General features: G+C 41.1%; 1 protein-coding gene across 4 annotated transcripts in view; it reads left to right on the forward strand.

Moving 5' to 3' along the window:
• Positions 1 to 21,103, forward strand: part of LOC115154918 (calcium-binding protein 8-like) — a 170,803-nt gene that overhangs the window by 114,520 nt on the left and 35,180 nt on the right. For all 4 annotated transcript variants that reach the window (XM_029701632.1, XM_029701633.1, XM_029701635.1 and 1 more), the window contains one exon: positions 7,100 to 7,250. In XM_029701632.1, coding sequence (XP_029557492.1) covers positions 7,100 to 7,250 — 151 coding nt within the window. The remainder of the gene's footprint in view (positions 1 to 7,099; positions 7,251 to 21,103) is intronic.

Consider the following 21,103-nt stretch of genomic DNA (forward strand, 5'->3'; position numbering starts at 1 on the left):
AGCTATTAAGCCGGTACCACTGTTTCCTATTCCGGTACTCAGCCAACCTTTTGAGTACCTGATTATTGATTGTGTTGGTCCTCTGCCTCGTTCTAAAAAAGGTAGTAATTACTTGTTGACTGTGATGTGTCAGACCACTAGGTTTCCGGCTGCTTATCCTCTCCGGTCTATCACGACTAAGTCTGTGTTAAAAGCTTTGACTCAGTTTTTCTCACTTTTTGGAATCCCTAAGGTCATTCAGAGTGATCAAGGATCAAATTTCACCTCTACTCTCTTTGGTCAGGTTTTACAACAGCTCCATATTAAACACAATTTGTCTAGCGCCTATCATGCGCAAAGTCAGGGAGCACTGGAACGTTTCCATCAAACACTTAAGTCTTTGTTGAGAGCTTATTGTACTGAGATGGATAAGGATTGGGAGGAGGGGTTGCCTTGGTTACTGTTAGCCGCTAGGGAGGTTTCACAGGAGAGCACAGGTTTCAGTCCAAATGACCTTGTGTTTGGACATAGGGTGCGTGGACTTTTATCTGTTCTCCAGGATGATTGGAAGTCTCCCGAGCCTCCTCAGTCCTTGTTATCGTATGTGTGTGATTTCCGGCGACGCTTGTATGCCGCTGGTGAAATGGCGAAAGAAAAGCTATCATCTTCACAGGAAAGGATGAAGGGCATATTTGATCGTCGAACTGAGCCTCGTCACTTTAGTCCAGGTGACCAGGTTCTTGCTCTGCTGCCAATTATTGGTTCTCCTTTTCAAGCCAAGTTTCAAGGTCCATATACAGTGGTGCGCCAGTACACTGAGCAGAATTATCTAGTTGCCACTCCAGAACGGAGAAAAGCACACCAACTGTGCCATGTAAATTTGTTAAAACCCTATTATGCATGTTCAACGGAGACTGAACAGTGGGAGTCTAAAGAGGACGGTAAACCTGTTCTTTTGGCTGATACCGTTACATCCTTTGGTTCTTCTCATGCTAGGTCTGTGCATGATGAGGAAGGTGTTCCTGGTCCCGACGATTGCATATTGCAAGGTAGATTGAAAAATTCAGAGACACTGGATATTTTGGACAACCTTCTTAACCATCTACCTGTTGATGAACGAAAATAGATGGTTGATCTGATTCGGAAATTTCCAGAATTGGTTTCTGATATACCAACACGTACCAACTTGATAGAGCATGATATTGACATTGGAGATGCTGACCCTATTCGTCAGCGGTACTATAGAGTTTCTGCAGAGAAACTGCGTTGTCTGGATGCTGAGGTCAGCTATATGCTGGAGAGTAAGATAGCAGAGCCTTCTTTCTCTAGTTGGGATTCTCCCTGTATCTTGGTCAGTAAAACGGATGGAACGGACCACCGTAATGTAAACGGAGTTACTAAGCCGGATTAATTTCCTCTTCCTTAGATGGAGGATGGCGTTGATCAAGTCGGCGCAGCTAAGTTTGTGAGTAAATTTGACCTATTATTGTGCCATTGGCAGGTGCCACTGACGAGTAGGGCATATGACATTTTTGCCTGTATTACACCCTCTAGTCTGTACTCGTATTCGTTATGAGTTTAGTGACTATGAATCGTTGGGAAATGTTGTTTGCGTTTGTAGCTGATGTGGTCTTTTGTGTGCCCTGTTCCTGAGGTTATGTGAGTGATCATTGTTTGGGTTGTCATGTTCTAACTTTCCTGTCTGTTCCCTCCTGGTCTTGTGTTCTCCTTTCCTCTTAAATGTTGCTTCCTGTACATAAAGGTTGCTGAGGACTGGGGAGAAGAAGGTTGGTTGGGGCAAGTGGAAGGTGAACATGTAACCTCTTGTAAATTTGAGACGCAGAGGCCTGTGTCAATTTGGGGTTGAGAGCCCTGTTAGTTTCTTTTCCAAAAAGTTTAGCCGTTATCAGTTGAACTACTCGGTCATGGAAAAAGAAGCGCTAGCACTCATTTGGGCGCTACAACACTTTGAAGTGTATGTTGGGTCAGGAGTAGTACCTAGTGTGGTCTACACCGACCATAACCCTCTCACCTTTTTCAGGTCCATGATGTGTCCTAATTAGAGGATAATGAGATGGTGTGGCATATCCGGGGAACTGATAACGTGATTATTGATGCGCTCTCTCGTGCGCCCTGTTCCTGAATATTTATGTGACTGACCGTTGTTTGGTGTTGTCGTGTTCTGTCGTTCCTGTCTGTACCTTCCTGGTCTCGTTTTCTTATTTCCTCTTAAAAGTTGCTTCCTGTACACAAAGGTTGCTGAGGTCTGGGGAGAAGGAGGTTGGCTGGGGCAAGTGGAAGATGAACATGTAACCTCTTGTAGATTTGGGACGCGGAGGCTGATGCGTTGTTCCGGGGTCCTTGTTGGTCCCCGGTTTTATGGGGGGGGGTGTGACGACCCTCCCACTCTGTCTGCCGTATTCTCTCTTGTTTTTGTTTCTTTATTAGGAGGCCGGTGGGCGGAGTTGGAAGGGTCGTCAGATAAATGGGAAACACCTGGGCTCAGGTGTTTCCCAGGATAAATGGACCTCTTCCCCATTCATGAAGGAGACTCTCTCCACACAGACACCTTATTGTTTTTGGTTGTGTAGTTTTATGGTTTTCTTGGTTATTTGCTTTGGCACCTTTCAACACTCTGCATTATTACATTCAAGTATGCAACACACTCACTTACACTACTGATTACTGATTACACATGCCATTGTTATCTTCTTAGTTGCTTTATTTAATAAATATATATTTTTGATACACCTTGTCTCCACGTTGTCTCCCTTTTGTTACGAATCCTGAGCCGGTTCGTAACAAGGGTAGCACCATGGTGTAGCCGGAGGACAGCTAGCTTCTGTCCTCTTCTAGGTACATTGACTTCAATACAAAACCTAGGAGGATCATGGTTCTCACCCCCTTCCATAGACTCCATAGAATTATGACAACTTCCAGAAGATGTCCTCCAACCTATCAGAGCTCTTGCAGCATGAACTGACGTGTTGCCCACCCAATCAAAGGATCAGAGAATGAATCTAGTACCGAAAGCATAAGCTACAGCTAGCTAGCACTGCAGTGCATAAAATGTGGTGAGTAGTTGATTCAAAGAGAAAGAAAGACAATTAAGGAGAAGCAAGAGAGCGAGCGAGAGAGGGCTATATTTCCCTAGCTATATTTCGTAGTATATATTTTTTTCTCTTTCACTTTCACTTAGTATCGAATTTTATTTATTTATTTTATTTAACCTTTATTTAACCAGGTAGGCTAGTTGAGAACAAGTTCTCATTTGCTACTGCGACCTAGCCAAGATAAAGCATAGCAATTCGACACATACAACAACACAGAATTACAAATGGAATAAACAAAACATACAGTCAATAATACAGTAGAAAAAAAAGGAAAAAAGAGTCTATATACAGTGAGTACAAATTAGGTAAGATAAGAGAGTTAAGGCAATAAATAGGCCATGGTGGCGAAGTAATTACAATGTAGCAATTAAACACTGGAATGGTAGATGAGCGACATCATTGATGTATACAGAGAAGAGAGTCGGCCCGAGAATTGAACCCTGTGGCACCCTCATAGAGACCGCCAGAGGTCTGGACAACAGGCCCTCCGATTTCACACACTGAACTCTATCAGAGAAGTAGTTGGTAAACCGGGCGAGGCAATCATTTGAGAAACCAAGGCTGTCGAGTCTGCCAATAAGAATGTGATGATTGACAGAGTCGAAAGCCTTGGCCAGGTCAATGAATACGGCTGCACAGTAATGTCTCTTATCGATGGCGGTTATGATGTCGTTTAGGACCTTGCACGTGGCTGAGGTGCACCCATGATCAGCTCTGAAACCAGATTGCATAGCGGAGAAGGTACGGTGGGATTCGAAATGTTCGGTAATCTGTTTGTTAACTTGGCTTTCGTAGACCTTAGAAAGACAGGGTAAGATAGATGTAGGTCTGTAGCAGTTTGGTTCTAGAGTGTCACCCCCTTTGAAGAGGGGGATGACCGCAGCAGCTTTCCAATCTTTGGGAATCTCAGACGATACGAAAGAGAGGTTGAACAGGCTAGTAATAGGGGTTGCAACAATTTCGGCAGATCATTTTAGAAAGAGAGGGTCCAGATTGTCTAGCCCAGCTGATTTGTAGGGGTCCAGATTTTGCAGCTCTTTCAGAACATCAGCTATCTGGATTTGGGTGAAGGATAAATGGTGGGGGCTTTGGCGGGTTGCTGTGGAGGGTGCAGGGCAGTTGACCGGGGTAGGGGTAGCCAGGTGGAAAGCATGGCCAGCCGTACAGAAATTCTTCTTGAAATTCTCAATTATAGTGGATTTATCGGTGGTAACAGTTTCCTAGCCTCAGTGCAGTGGGCAGCTGGTAGGAGGTGCTTTTATTCTCCATGGACTTTAGTGTCCCAGACATTTTTTGAGTTTGTACTACAGGATGCACATTTTTGTTTGAAAAAGCTAGCCTTAGCTTTCCTAACTGCCTGTGTATATTTGTTCCTAACTTCCCTGAAAAGTTGCATATCACGGGGGCTTTTCGATGCTAATGCAGAACGCCACAGGATGTTTTTGTGCTGGTCAAGGGCAGACAGGTCTTGAGTGAACCAAGGACTATACCTATTCCTAGTTCTACATTTTTTGAATGGGGCATTCTTATTTAAGATGGTGAGGAAGGCACTTTTAAAGAATAACAGGCATCCTCTACTGACGGGATGAGGTCAATGTCATTCCAGGATACCCCGGCCAGGCCGATTAGAAAGGCCTGCTTGCAGAAGTGTTTTAGGGAGCGTTTGACAGTGATGAGGGGTGGTCGTTTGGTCGCAGACCCATTACGGATGCTGGCAATGAGGCAGTGATCGCTGAGATCTTGATTGACAACAGCAGAGGTGTATTTGGAGGGTGAGTTAGTTAGGATGATATCTATGGGTTTGCATGTGTTTACGGATTTGGGGTTGTACCTGGTAGGTTCATTGATAATTGTGTGAGATTGAGGGCACCAAGCTTAGATTGTAGGAGGGCCGGGGTGTTAAGCATGTCCCAGTTTAGGTCACCTAGTAGTACGAGCTCAGGGGGCAATCAATTCACATATGGTGTCGAGGGCACAGCTGGGGGCAGAGGGTGGTCTATAGCAAGCGGCAAAAGTGAGAGACTTGTTTCTGGAAAGGTGAATTTTTAGAAGTAGAAGCTCGAATTGTTTGGGTACACACTTGGATAGTACTACAGAACTCTGCAGGCTATCTTTGCAGTAGATTGCAACTCCGCCCCCTTTGGCAGTTCTATTTTGGCGGAAAATGTTATAGTTAGGGATGGAGATTTCAGGGTTTTTGGTGGTTTTCCTAAGCCAGGATTCAGACACGGCTAAGACATACGGGTTGGCAGAGTGTGCTAAAGCAGTGAGTAAAACAAACTTAGGGAATAGGCTTCTAATGTTAACATTCATGAAACCAAGGCTTTTACGGTTACAGAAGTCAACAAATGAGAGCACCTGGGGAGTGGGAGTGGAGCTAGGCACTGCAGGACCTGGATTAACCTCTACATCACCAGAGGAACAGAGGAGAAGTAGGATAAGGATACAGCTAAAGGCTATACGAACTGACCGTCTAGCACGTTCGGAACAGAGAGTAAAAGGAGCAGGTTTCTGGGTACGATATCATAGATTCAAGGCATAGTGTACAGACAAAGGTAAGGTAGGATGTGAGTACATTGAAGGTAAACCTAGGCATTGAGTAATGATGACAGAAATATAGTCTCTAGAGACACCAATTAACGTTCAGAGTTTGCGGTAAGAATCCGGGGATATGGAGAGAAAAAAATAGGTCCGTTATGCTCTGGTTTGAGTCATGTTGTACGAACTGGCGAGAGCTTTCTGAGCTAAAGGTTAGCTGATGACCGCTAGCAGTGGTTTGCTGACTGATAGCTGGTAGGTAGTTAGCTGGCCAGCTTCAGTTGAGGGATTCCAGATCCGAAGTAAATAGAAATACTTTAGGAAAAAAAACAGATCCACGCCACATTGGGTGAGGCAGGTTGCAGGAGAGTATTTAGAGGTTGAGGTTTAGGAAAATATTTTTAAAAGATATGCGAAGAAAAAATATAAAAAGCTATATACAAGGGACACGACAGGACAAAGACGTCTGACTGCTACGCCATCTTGGATTGGGATCAGCTCACTAGTTTGGCCTACTCAAACACCCGGCTCAAACAGAGAGGGATGCTATGTTAGTTGATGCTATGATAGATGCTATGCTATGTTGATAAACATACCTGAATTTGTCCAATAGGAACTCTTGTTTGCAACTGTTGAACTAATGATTAAACCCGAAATCAGCTAGATGCAGGCAAGAGTGTGCAATGCGGTATTAAATGTGTAACTGTCTCTCAACTTGATTACAAAAAATGCTCTCAACCTGTGCACCTAAGTTGTAAACTTTCATTCATAGGCTAGGTTGTAGCAGGGAGTATCATGTAGTAGCCTAAACTTATCGATGTTACATTGAGCTGGGTGAATGGAATATGAATGACAGTCATCCAATATACTGTAATAGAAATAAGGCCATGGTCATCAAAAAAATAATCGTCCTCCCTCATCTTAAACGGCAGCGTCTGCCACTGCAGTACAGGTATACCTCTAGGCCATCCGTCACTCCACAGGCATATTTTCTTCTCTCTTCTACTTCAGGTCATTCTGACCACAGTGGCAGGGGAACAAAAGAGTTATCTCTCTCTCTCTCTCTCTCTCTCTTTCTTTTTCTCTCTCACTATCTCCTTTTTCTCTCTCTCTCGCTGTATTTGCTGTGTCAAACTGAGTGAATAGATTGTGTTTCACAAGGTAAATAGGCATGCGATTTGTGAATTGGGGACAGGGAGGCAAGGACAGGAGGGGAGTTTAAAGCGCCCAAAAGTGAAATGAATGAAAAAATGAAAACGTCTGAGACTCAGACTCTCTATTGATTGGAATGAGACTTCACTCACGCACGCACACACACACACACACGAGAGTTAAATGTTCTATAATATCACCTTGGAATGTATCTGCATAGTACTGTCATTTTGTGTTCATATATCTTCAAGTCTTACAGTAAGTGTGTGTGTGTGTGTGTGTGTGTGCATGCGTGCGTGTGTGTCTTGCCCCTGCAGTTTGACATGCAGCAGATGTCTCTTGACGAGCTGAAGCAGATTCTGTTCCATGCGTTCCAAGACCACCTGACAATGAAGGATATCGAGAACATTATCATCAACGAAGAGGAGCGCCTCAATGAGACAGGGAACTGCCCCGAGTACGAGGGAGGTGAGGGGGAGGGGGGACAGAGAGGGCGAGAGCTGAGAGAGGGAGGGGAAAGAGATAGATGGTAGAGTGAAAGAGGGGCAGAAATCTAAAATGAAACCTCAGGGAACAGCCAGACAGTCTGAAGTAGGAGAGAGTGGAGGGGAGTAAAATAGAGAGAGAGAGAGATTTCCCCTACCACATAGAAGAAGGATTTCAAGATATCCAGTTAGAGATACTACATTTTCAGTCTCTGGGCTCGGTGCTTCTATGTGGTGATCTCAACGCTAGGACTGAGGTGAGGTGGACTACATAGAATCAGAAGGAAACACCTATCTATTTGGAAAGGCATCTCTCTACAATTAAACAAATCCCCATTCACAGAAAGAGTTATAATAGTGTGGTTAACAAAAGTAGGCGAGAGATATTTCAACTCTGCAAAGGTCTCAGTATGTATTGTATATTGTTAATGGTAGGACAAGGGGTGACTCATTGGGCCGATTCACATACAGCTCTGTGCTAGGAAGACAGTGTGGTGGACTACTCCATAACCAATATTCCACCTCAACATAATAATGCATTTACAGTCATGCCACAACTTGCCCGATCACTTCCAGATCACATTTAACCTTAAAGATCTATGGAGTCAAACAAAATCCCAAATCAGAAACCATATCTATTCAGTCTCCCTCCCATTTACAAATGGAAAAAGACCAGTGACAGAGCATTTGAGACAACATTAAACAACGATGAAATTGATAACTTGCTGAACCACTTTCAGTACATCAAATTTAGTTATAGTAAAGAAGACATTAATTTGGCAACATATGAATAAAACGAAATATTTGACAAACTTGCAACACAATTATGTCTTAAGACTAATGTGGGGAAAACATGCACACAGCGTCGCTACTTCACAGGAAAGGCATTTGAATGTAAAAAAAAATTCAAATCATCTAAAATGCATTTGTTTGAAGAAATGACTTTTTGAACATGTGAACTTTTATGTGCCGTAATTACAAACTTGTATTTAATCTGTAAATATAAATAAGTGTAGCTACAGCTTTCAATAGCAGTGTCGTCCTGAATACAGCGGCTGGTATCGACACAGCTCTGTCATCTGTGGCAAAAGCAGTCTGGACTGGTTGAAGCCGAGTGGGAAGGATTATTTTGGGAGTGTTTAATTCGGCTGTGAATCATCGTAATCCATACACAGGTAAGAGTCTATAGTTAAAACGCCGAGATAGCTACATGTGTATATACGTTTTGTCACAACTATATCAAAAAGTGGTTTTCATTGCTGGCTGTTGTTAGCTATATACAGTGCATTCGGAAAGTATTCAGAACCCTTCCTTTTTCTACATTTTGTTATGTTACAGCCTTGTTTTAAAATGGATTACATTATTTTTTTTCCTCGTCAATCTACACATAATACCCCATAATGACAAAGTGAAAACAGGTTTTGGGATTTTCTTTGCTCATTTAAAAATAAAATATATAATTTACATAAGTATGACACTCTGTTTCCATTGATCATCCCTGAGATGTTTCTACAATTTGATTGGAGTTCACCTGTAGTAAATTTATTTGATTGGACATGATTTGGTAAGATACACACGTCTATATAATGTCCCACAGTTGACAGTGAATGTCAGAGCAAAAACCAAGCCATGAGGTCGAAGAAACTGTCTGTAGAGCTCCGAGACACAGATCTGGGGAAGGGTACAAAAACACTTCTGCAGCATTGACGGTCCCCAAGAACACAGTGGCCTCCATCATTCTTAAATGGAAGAAGTTTGGAACCACCAAGACTCTTCCTAGAGCTGGCCGCCCAGCCAAACTGAACAATCTGGGGAGAAGGGCCTTGGTCAGGGTGGTGGCCAAGAACCCGATGGTCACTCTGACAGAGCTCCAGAGTTCCTCTGTGGAGATGGGAGAACCTTGAAGAGGACAACAATCTGCAGCACTCCACCAATCAGGCCTTTATGGTAGAGTGACCAAACGGAGGCCACTGCTTAGTAAAAAGCACATGACAGCCCGCTTGGAGTTTGCCAGAAAGCACCTAAAGGACTCTCAGACCATGAGAAACAAGATTCTCTGGTCTGATGAAACCAAGATTGAACTCTTTAGCCTGAATGCCAAACGTAACGTCTGGCGGAAACCTGGCACCATCCCTACGGTGAAGCATTTTGGTGTCAGCATCATGCTGTGGGGGATGTTCGAAGGAAAGATGAACAGAGCAAAGTACAGAGAGAACCTTGATGAAAACCTGCTCCAGAGCGCTCAGGACCTCAGACTGGGGCAAAGGTTAAACTTCCAACAGGACAACGACCCTAAGCACACAGCCAAGACAACGCAGGAGTGGCTTTGGGAGAACTCTCTGAATGTCCTTCATGGCAGCGACACTCCCCATCCCACCTGACAGAGCTTGAGAGGACCTGCAGAGAAGAATGGGAGAAACTCCCCAAATACAGGTGTGCCAAGCTTGTAGTGTCATACCCAAGAAGACAAAGGTGCTTCAACAAAGTACTGAGTAAAGTCTCTGAATACTTATGTAAATGTGGTATTTACGTATTATCTTTATTTATACATTTTCAGCAATTTCTAAAAACCTGTTTTTGATTGGTCATTATGGGGTATTGTGTGTAGATTGACGAGGGAAAAAACAATTTTATAATTTTAGAATAAGGCTGTAACATAACAAAATTTGGAAAAAGTCTTGGGGTCTGAATACTTTCTGAATGCACTGTAGCTAGCTAGCTAGCTAGCTAGACAGTTGCATACTGCTCTTAATGTTGATTGCTGATGTGCTAATCCATGGCATGGAAATAGCTACTGTATCCATTAGCAAGCTAATCAAACTCCATGTAAAGTGGAGCTCCCAAGTGGTGCAGCGGTCTAAGGCACTGCATCTCAGTGCTTGAGGCGTCACTACAGACACTCTGGTTCGAATCCAGGCGAGTCCCATAGGGTGGAGCACAACTGGCACAATGTTGTCTGGGTTCGGCTGGTGTAGGCCTTCATTGTAAATAAGAATTAGTTCTTAACTGACTTGCCTAGTTAAATAGAATTTGAAAAATATGATTGGGACAATGAAGTGATAGCTAGATATTGGGTTATAGATTTTGAGGTTGTTTTTTTGCATGTTTTTGCATACCATTTACATGTAGCCAGCTGCTAATTATGATGCTAAATGTTTTCTAAATCTAGCTAGTTATCTTCAATCTTGTAGTTTTTGCATTACCATTGTTGGGCTGGAAGCAGGTTGAATGTGTACAGGGTATTTTAGTACAGTCAACGGGCAATAACAACCTATTCATAGCTTGCACCTCTGTCACTTGGTCGAGTCATGCCATTGTTATGAATGTTCTCACGCCCCCCTCTATCGGCGGCACCATAGTGGTGCCCTGAAGTGGTGATAAGTCATTCTGGACGGAGGCTAACTACTGTTTTGTCTAAATTACACTATAGTGCCTGGAGATACGATGACATTGCTAAAGTAGTCAAATATTTAGTAGGAAACAACTTTGTCAGCATTATCATCAAATTGACTTTAGAAAGATGGCAATGTTGTCATTCGTCAAAAATAGCTAGCAATGCTAACATTAGCTAGCTAAAATCTGGTGGCCTCCCATCAAAATAATGACAAAAGGTTCTTACTAATGATTTACCTCCTTTTGAATGTCATTGTATTTCCAAGCCACTGTAATGCTCTTTTGATTAAATCTTCAACAGTGCTCATTGATGACGCATTGAGTAGAATGCTCAGTTGGAGATCAGTTCAAAACAAACATTCAAAACAATATTGTGACAAAACATGCAATCTATGAATAGGATATTAATGAATTCATGTTTTAACATATTATTCTGGAACTTGTCTTTCAGCATAAACCTGCTCTCTGCCACTAGTACAAGGAGATGATCGAGGGGGAACAAGCAATGCTTCAGGTATTTTGTCTTTGTACTTATTTCTTGAACTTGGGGGTCAATAAATGTTATTGCTGGTATGCAAAAGTTTAATGTCTTGTCTATTTTTGTCTGCTTTCCTCCTTTACAGCTTCAATTGCCTAGAGCCTGGTGTTGTTGTGGCCAAGGAGCTTTCACTCAGATGGAACCTGCAGTGTTGACATTCTTCCTGCCAGAGATGTGAAAGCATTCCCGGGACTGGACACAACCCGGCAAACATATATTTTTGAGAAGATCAGGACTTTTGCAATGAGAAGGCCATGGATATTACATGTCCTGCTCCAAAGGGCAGGACAGAAAAATGCTCTCAGGCTAGATTCCTTTGTTCATATCATATCACTGAAAGGATCTTATAGTATAGGCCTATGTCTAGATAGTCTTTTTCCTAATTGTACTATAGGCTACTACCTTTAGCACTTGAAGTTAATAAAGTATTTTAATGTTTAAATATTTTTTTAAGAACGACTTCACTGCTTCAACACATGGCCGCATTCACATTTCAATATGAATACTTTAAGAGATGGGTGGGTCTAATGCTTTAGAGGGTTTGAACGATGCTAAATGGCCGGAAACGAAGAGCAGCATCGTAGCTGTTCAATGTTAAAGGTTATCTTTATTATACAACAATAGGCAATTTAATACTGCTAGTGATTTGCCTAATGGGGGAACTTGGTGAGATAACGTTCAGAGAATCCATTTAGGTCATTTGGTAAAAGTATTCCTCTTCTAAATATATGTTTCCCAAGTGTTGGGTTCTAATTTTGAGTAAATAACTCACGGACACTAGAGAAGCTTAACCAAGTTTAATTCTTCTCTACATTACCCTTTCTCCCTCTGTGACATTGTTAGTTTCCAAGATCTCCACCCGTCTCCCCTTATCAATGCCTGCCACATCTAATCGCTTCCCTGCACTCAACACATTCCAAGCTTAGTTACACACACTATATGCCTTCCTCCTATAACCCTTAACTTCTGGTTTAGACCCTCAACCTTAGCACTCCATCAGTGACAGGACTAAGTATATTTTCATATTCTCAGAACCCAACACAAGTATTAATGTAGAGCAAGTGGGAAAATCGCTGCAAAATGTTTGAAGGCCTTTTCTCCTAAATGGGATTATAGATGTATCAACTTTTAAAGCAGTATTACTTCCCCGTGTTTCCTGCAACTACAGTGTATGATATGCCATTTTGAAGCTCTGAGTCTGTACTTTTATCCAATGTAAAAAAACAAAATTTTACATTTTGGAACAAAAGACTGAAATGAGATGGTGGGTCACAAATGGGTTAACAGGGAATGTAACACCGCCAGGAAAAACCTGAGGTAACTGTCAAATCAAAAACACAGAAACTCTACAGACTAGAGGGGTATTCCAGAAAGATAGTTTAATCTATTCTGGATTTACTGAACATATCCGGCTTGTCTTAACCAGATGAGGAGTACTCATCTGCTTGCCATTACAGTGTGTGGGTTGTTGTCTTACAGTTGATGTAGCTTGTGTCATTGGGGCTGGTATTATTGTTATTTCACTTTCCATCTCCTTTTGTCTTTCCACTATCATCTAGCAGTAATGATAGACATTTTAGAAGATTCAACATCTACTCTCTGCTCATCTTCTCAGGCAACCCCCACATCATGAATGCAATGTTACAAAATCAGCTTCCCCAAAGACAATGTAGGGTGGATATGCTGTGAAGCCTGTGAAGACAGACCGAGGGGGGGGTTTGGCATTTCAGGCACACAAACATTTCCAAATACAAACATTTAAAAGTTTCTCAAAAAAGTGCACAACCAAATATTGCATATTTCAAATTGAGTACTTCAAAAACACCTGAAAACGCATTGTAGAATGAGTAGATGGCTACATCAACAAATTGATAGCATCATAAGTAAATAAAAGTAAATTAAATTCATTACCCATTTAATAAACATTTCCCTTTTCAAAAAGATTACAGGCTACGTAGACAGGCTCCTGGATCTCCTTTTCAACTTGATCCAGCGCCTTATGTGGGGAAGCTGTGCAACCTGTCCATCCCAGGACCCCTGTCTGCCCATTGTAAGATGCCTGACAAGGAGGCCATAGCTGGATTTGTCTCCTGCTTCAATCTTGGGGATGACTGAAGCCAAGTGGGTGACTGAAGCCTGCTTGATTGAAGCGGGCTACATGGGTCCCCCTTCTCAATACAATTCAATTCAAGGGGCTTTACTGGCATGAGAAACATATGTTAACATTGCCAAAGCATGTGAAATAGATAATAAACAAAAGAGAAATAAACAACGTCTTCCCTGTGGCTCAGTTGGTAGAGCATGGTGTTTGCAACGCCAGCATGGTGTGTGCAACGCCAGGGTTGTGGGTTCGATTCCCACGGGGGGGGCCAGTACAAAAAAAACATGTATGCATTCACTACTGTAAGTCGCTCTGGATAAGAGTGTCTGCTAAAAATGATTAAAAAAATGTAAAAAACTATAAAAGATGAACAGTAAACATTACACTCACAGAAGTTCTAAAAGAATAGAGAAATTTCAAATGTCATATTATGTATACATTAAATATAGTGTTGTAACAATGTGCAAATGGTTAAAGTACAAAAGGGGAAATAAATAAACATAAATATGGGTTGTATTTACAATGGTGTTTGTTCTTCACTTGTTGCCCTTTTCTTGTGGCAACAGGTCACACATCTTGCTGCTGTGATGGCACACTGGTATTTCACCCAGTAGATATGGGAGTTTATTAAAATCGGGTTTGTTTTCGAATTCTTTGTGAATCTGTGTAATCTGAGGGAAATACGTGCCTCTAATATGGACATACATTTGGCAGGAGGTTAGGAAGTGTAGCTCGGTTTCCACTTAATTTTGTGAGCAGTGTGCACATAGCCTGTCTTCTCTTGAGAGCCATGTCTGTCTACGGCGGCCTTTCTCAATAGCAAGGCTATGCTCACTGAGCCTGTACATAGTCAAAGCTTTCCTTAAGTTTGGGTCAGTCACAGTGGTGAGGTATTCTGCCACTGTGTACTCTCTGTTTAGGTCAAATAGCATTCTAGTTTGCTGTGTTTTTTTGTTAATTCTTTCCAATTTGTCAAGTAACTATTTTTTGTTTTCTCATGATTTGGTTAGGTCTAATTGTGTTGCTGTCCTGGGGCTCTGTGGGGTCTATTTGTGTTTGTGAACAGAGCCCCAGGACCAGCTTCCTTAGGAGACTCTTCTCCAGGTTCATCTCTCTGTAGGTGATTACTTTTTTATGGAAGGTTTGGGAATCGCTTCCTTTTAGGTGGTTGTAGAATTTAACAGCTCTTTTCTGGATTTTGATAATTAGCGGGTATCGGCCTAATTCTGCTCTGCATGCATTATTTGGTGTTTTACATTGTATACGGAGGATATTTTTGCAGAATTCTGCATGCAGAGTCTCAATTTGGTGTTTGTCCCATTTTGTGAATTCTTGGTTGGTGAGCAGACCCCAGACCTCACAACCATAAAAGGGCAATGGGTTCTACAACTGATAAAAATATTTTTAGCCAGATCCTAATTGGTATGTTGAATTTTATGTTCCTTTTGATGGCATAGAAGGCCTTTCTTGCCTTGTCTCTCAGATCGTTCACAGCTTTGTGGAAGTTACCTGTGGCGCTGATGTTTAGGCCAAGGCATGTATAATTTTTTGTGTACTCTATGGCGGTGTCTAGATGAAACTTGTATTTGTGGTCCTGGTGACTGGACCTTTTTTGGAACAACATTATTTCGGTCTTACTGAGATTTACTGTCAGGTCACAGGTCTGGCAGAATCTGTGCAGAAGATCTAGGTGCTGCAGTAGTCCCTCCTTGTTTGGTGGCAGAAGCATCAGATCTTCAGCAAAGAGTAGACATTTGACTTCAGATTCTTGTAGGGTGAGGCCGGGTGTTGCAGACTGTTCTAGTGCCCTTGCCAATTCGTTGATATATATGTTGAAGAGGGTGGGGCTTAAGCTGCATCGCTGTCTCACCCCACGGCCCTGTGGAAAGAAATGTGTGTTTTTTTGCCAATTTTAACCACAGACTTATTTGTGTACATGGATTTTATAATGTCATATGCTTTTCCCTCAACACCACTTTCCATTAATTTGTATAGCAAATCTGGTCTGTCGTACAATAATTTGGTAAAAAGCCAATTTGACATTTGCTTAGTACATTGTTTTCACTGAGGAAATGTGCGAGTCTGCTGTTAATGATAATGCAGAGGATTTTCCCATGGTTACTGTTGACGCATATCCCACAGTAGTTATTGGTGTCAAATTTGTCTCCACTTTTGTGGATTGGGGTGATCAGTCCTTGGTTCCAAATATTGAGGAAGATGCCAGAGCTAAGGATGATGTTAAAGAGTTTAAGTATTGCCAATTGGAATTTGTTGTCTGTATATTTTATCATTTCATTGATGATACCGTCAACACCACAGACCTTTTTTGGGTTGGAGGGTTTATTTTGTCCTGTAGTTCATTCAAGGTAATTAGATAATCCAGTGGGTTCTGGTTGTCTTTAATAGTTTTTTGTAAGATTTGTATTTCATCATGTATATGTTTTTGCTGTTTGTTCTTCGTTATAGAGCCAAAAAGATTGGAGAAGTGGTTTACCCACACATCTCCATTTTGGATAGATAATTCTTCGTGTTGTTGTTTGTTTAGTGTTTTTCAATTTTCCCAGAGGTGGTTAGAGTCTATGGATTTTTCAGTTACATTGAGCTGATTTCTGACGTGCTGGTCCTTCTTTTTCCGTGGTGTATTTCCGTATTGTTTTAGTGACTCACCATAGTGAAGGCGTAGGTTTTCTGTGTCTCTATGTTTTTGGTTGGACAGGTTTCTCAGTTTCTTTCTTAGGTTTTGCATTCTTCATCAAACCATTTGTCATTGTTGTTCATTGTCTTTGGTTTTCTGTTTGACATTTTTAGATTTGATAGGGAAGCTGAAAGGTCAAATAGAGTTGAAGTAGGAAATTTACATACACCTTAGCCAAATACATTTTAACTCCGTTTTTCACAATTCCTGACATTTAATCCTAATAAAAATTCCCTATCTTAGGTCAGATAGGATCACCAATGTATTTTAAGGCTGTGAAATGTCAGAATAATAGTAGAAAGAATTATTTATTTCAGCTTTTATTTCTTTCATCACATTCCCAGTGGGTCAGAAGTTGTTTAAATTGTTTAACTTGGGTCAAAAATTTTGCGTAGCCTTCCACAAGTTTTCCACAATAAGTTGGGTGAATTTTGGCCCATTCCTCCTGACAGAGCTGGTGTAACTGAGTCAGGTTTGTAGGCCTCCTTGCTCGCACAAGCTTTTTCAGTTCTGCCCACACATTTTGTATAGGATTGAGGTCAGGGCTTTGTGATGGCCACTCCAATACCTTGACTTTGTTGTCCTTAAGCCATTTTGCCAGAACTTTGGAAGTACGCTTGGGGTCATTGTCCATTTGGAAGACCCATTTGCGACCAAGCTTTAACTTCTTGACTGATGTCTTGAGATGTTGCTTCAATATATCCACATAATTTTCCTGCCTCATGACGCCATCTATTTTGTGAAGTGCACCAGTCCCTCTTGCAGCAAAGCACCCCCACAACATGATGCTGCCACCCACATGCTTCACGGTTGGGTTGGTGTTCTTCGGCTTGCAAGCCTCCCCCTTTTTCCTCCAAACATAACAATGGTCATTATGGCCAAACAGTTATATTTTTGTTTCATCAGACCAGAGTACGATCTTTGTCCCCATGTGCAGTTGCAAACCTTAGTCTGGCTTTTTTATGGCGGTTTTGGAGCAGTAGCTTCTTCCTTGCTGAGCAGCCTTTCAGGTTATGTCGATTTAGGACTTGTTTTACTATGGATATAGATACTTTTGTACCTGTTTCCTCCAGCATCTTCACAAGGTCCTTTGCTGTTGTTCTGGGATTGATTTGCACTTTTCGCACCAAAGTACGTTCATCTCTAGGAGACACAATGCGTCTCCTTCCTGAGTGGTATGACGGCTGCATGGTCCCATGGTGTTTATACTTGCATACTATTGTTTGTACAGATGAACGTGGTACCTTCAGGCGTTTGGAAATTGCTCCCAAGGATGAACCAGACTTGTGGAGGTCGACAATTTATTTTCTGAGGTCTTGGCTGATTTCTTTTGATTTCCCCATGATGTCAAGCAAAGAGGCACTGAGTTTGAAGGTCGGCCTTGAAATACATCCACAGGTACACCTCAACTTGACTCAAATTATGTCAATTATACTATCAGAAGCTTCTAAAGCCATGACATAATTTAATGGAATTTTCCAAGCTGTTTAACTTCGTCTGGATAGGGGGCAGTATTCGGAAGTTTGAATGAATGAGGTGCCCAAAGTAAACTGCCTGTTACTCAGGCCCAGAAGCTAGGATATGCATATAATTGGTAGTATTTGATAGACAACACTCTAAAGTTTCCAAAACTGTTAAAATAATGTCTATGAGTATAACAGAACTGAAATGGCAGGCGAAAACCCGAGGACAATCCATCCCAAAGAAATGTTTCTCCAGCTCACCACTGGCAATGGGAATATAAAATGAATACCTCTCAGATGGCAGTTTCTAGGGCTTCCACTAGATGTCAACAGTCTTTAGAAAGAGTTTCAAGCTTGTTTTTTGAAAAATTAGCTAGAATTTGTAGTTTTTGTAAGTGGCTCCCATTTTGGCTGTAGTGTTTGTAGCGCGTTCCGGTGAGGGCACGCACTTCGTTATTTATCTTCGGTAATGAATATACTATTCTCCATCTTAAATTGTATCATTTATTTACATATTAGGGTACCTGAGGATTGATTAGAAATGTTGTTTGACTTGTTTGAACCTAAGTGTATGTAAACCTCCGACTTCAACTTTTTATTGTTTAGATTTTCTACCACCAAGTTTACACCTTCACTATTACAGTGGAATGTTTATTCCAGGAAGTTGTCTAAAAGGGATTGAATTTGTTGTTGCCTAATTGCTTTTTGGTAGGTTTCCACACTACATTCCTTCCATCCATAGCATTTCTTAATATTACTCAGTTCCTTTGGCTTTAATGCCTCGTGATTGAGTATTGCTCTGTTCAAGTAGACTGTGATTTTGCAGTGATCTGATAGGGGTATCAGTGGGCTGACTGTAAACGCTCTGAGAGACTCTGGGTAGAGGTCAGTGATAAAGTAGTATACAGTACTACTGCCAAGAGATGAGCTATAGGTATACCTACCATAGGAGTCCACTCGAAGCCTACCATTGACTATGTACATATCCAGCGTGCGACAGAGCTGCAGGAGTTGTCACCTGTTTTTGTTGGTTATGTTGTCATAGTTGTGCCTAGGGGGGCATATGAGGGAGGGAATGCTGTCCCCTCCAGGCAGTTGTTTGTCCCCCTGTGTGCTGAGGGTGTCAGGTTCTTGTCCGGTTCTGGCATTTAGGTCTCCACAGACTAGTACATGTCCCTGGGCCTGGAAATGATTGATTTACCCCTCCAGGATGGAGAACCTGTCTTCATTAAAGTATGGGGATTCTAGTGGGGGGATATAGGTAGCACACAGGAGGACATTTTTCTCTGTTAAGATCATTTCCTTTTTGAATTTCTAGCCAAATGTAAAATGTTCCTGTTTTGATTAATTTAATAGAGTGAGTTAGGTCTGTTCTATATCAAATTAGCATACCCCCTGAGTCCCTTCCCTGTTTCACACCTGGTAGTTTGGTGGATGAGACTACCAGCTCTCTGTAACCTAGAGGGCAACCAGTGGGTCCGTCTCCTCGATACCATGTTTCTTCAGACAATGTCTGTTCCGATTTCTTTGATGAAGTCCAGGTTCCTGCTCTTTAGGCCAAAGGCAGATGACCTCAGGCCTTGGATATTCCAGGATGAGATGGTGAAGATTTTATTTTATTTATTTATTTTATTTTTTATATATTTTTTAGGGGTGGATCAGCTTAATATTGCGGAAAGAATATTGCTTCTATCAATGTAATTGTCTGCATCATTTCCAATCCCCCATTTATTTTTGGGGTAAATATATATATATCTGTCACGTCCTGACCAGTAAAGGGGTTATTTGTTATTGTAGTTTGGTCAGGACGTGGCAGGGGGTGTTTGTTTTATGTGGTTCGGGGTTTGTTGGGCTATGTACTTATGTAAAAGGGTGTTTGTTTTATGTGTTCCGGGGGTTTTTTGGTCTATGTTCTAGGTTAGTGTTTTTCTATGTTCAGTCTAGTTTTTCTACTTCTATGTTTAGGGTTTGTTGATTGACCTTCAATTGGAGGCAGCTGTTCCTCGTTGCCTCTGATTGAAGGTCCTATGTATAGGGGTGTTTGTGCTATGGGGGTTTGTGGGTAGTTGTTTTGTGTCTGTGCACCTGACAGGACTGTTTAGTGTCGTTTGTTGTTTTGTATACATTATTATTTTTTCCTTCTTTTGATTTAATAAAGAAGATGAGTATACACGTTCCCGCCGCACCTTGGTCTAATCCTTACGACAACCATTACAATATCCATACACGCCTGCATACATATACATACACATATAGACATACATACTTTTTTAAAGAATATACCTTTATTATTATTCCCCGCAAACCCTACCACCGATCGCCCAATTGGAGTAAACTAATAAACACTTTGGCTTTTACCTTCAATTTATTCATCTTATACACATTTTACAGACAGTCTATTTTACAATAGTTCTAGTTTGTTTTTAGTCCTTCCTCTATTTCTGATGTCCATCCAGTTTGATTTCTATTTGTAACTGTGCTATATCACAAAAGTTCTGAACCTATATACATTTTACAGACCCCGTATGTTTTACATTGTTTATCTTATTAGTCCCACCCTTCAGCTCCATTCAACTCCTCCCATCTATCCATCAACATCATCCATTTCGGATTTCTATTTGCCATATATTTTTCAACTGTGCTGTGATGCTTCACAAAACAATTGAACCTTTCTATTCTCATAGCTTCTACAGATTGTAAATAAAAAATTAACATTTTTGCTAAAATAATTATTATATTATTGATTGATTGACTATGGCTTTTCAAATCACCCAGTATTGCTATCTGCAGCGTTATTTCTAGGCAAATGTTGCAATTCTTCAGCCATTCCTGGACCTGTGACCAAAAACGAGCTACATATGGACAGTACCAAAATAAATGATCTAATGACTGCCTCCTCACAGCAGAATCTGCAGAGCTGGGAAGATTGTATCCCCCATATATATAACATTCTATTAGTTGCAAGAATTTTGTATAGTAATTTAAATTGAAAAATTCTAAGTTTTGAATCCGGCGTTGTTTTGCGTATCAATTCATAAACCATGTGCCATGGAATGGGCACATCGAAAATCTCTTCCCAACTATTTTGCAATTTATATATCACAGCTATCAGTTTTTTGGTCCTTAAATGAAATTGGTATGTTTTTATTTATCACACTTTTCTTTAACCATTTATGTTCTTTAATACAGGATCGACATACAAGTTCCTTACTTTTTTCCCCTTCTACTTGCCTCTTCCATTTTTGTGGTAATGCTGCAATTAATTGGTTGTAATTTTGGGTAGAGCAGACATTTCCATATGTCTGTGTTAGCTGCATGTGTGACATCACTCCACCAGTCCTATTTATAATATAATTCACTAAAATTATACCTTTTTTAAAAATTTCTTCGAAAAAATGTTATTTTTATCAATTAGTATATTTGAATTTAACCACAATATTTGTTGTATTATTTGTTCTGTCTTTTCAGGTGGATTAAACTGAAATTGCAACCAACTTTCTAAGGCTTGTTTAAAAAATAAAGATATTTTGGAGATTATTTCCTTTTCAAACAACCGGAAGTGGGCAGGTGTAATCTGAATAAAGGGAAAACGGCCCTTCTTGAAAATAGGATGAGACATTTGTACCAATTTACTAGAAAACCAGTT

Source organism: Salmo trutta, chromosome 19 (genome assembly GCF_901001165.1).
Source record: "Salmo trutta chromosome 19, fSalTru1.1, whole genome shotgun sequence".
NCBI classification, from domain to species: Eukaryota; Metazoa; Chordata; class Actinopteri; order Salmoniformes; family Salmonidae; genus Salmo; species Salmo trutta.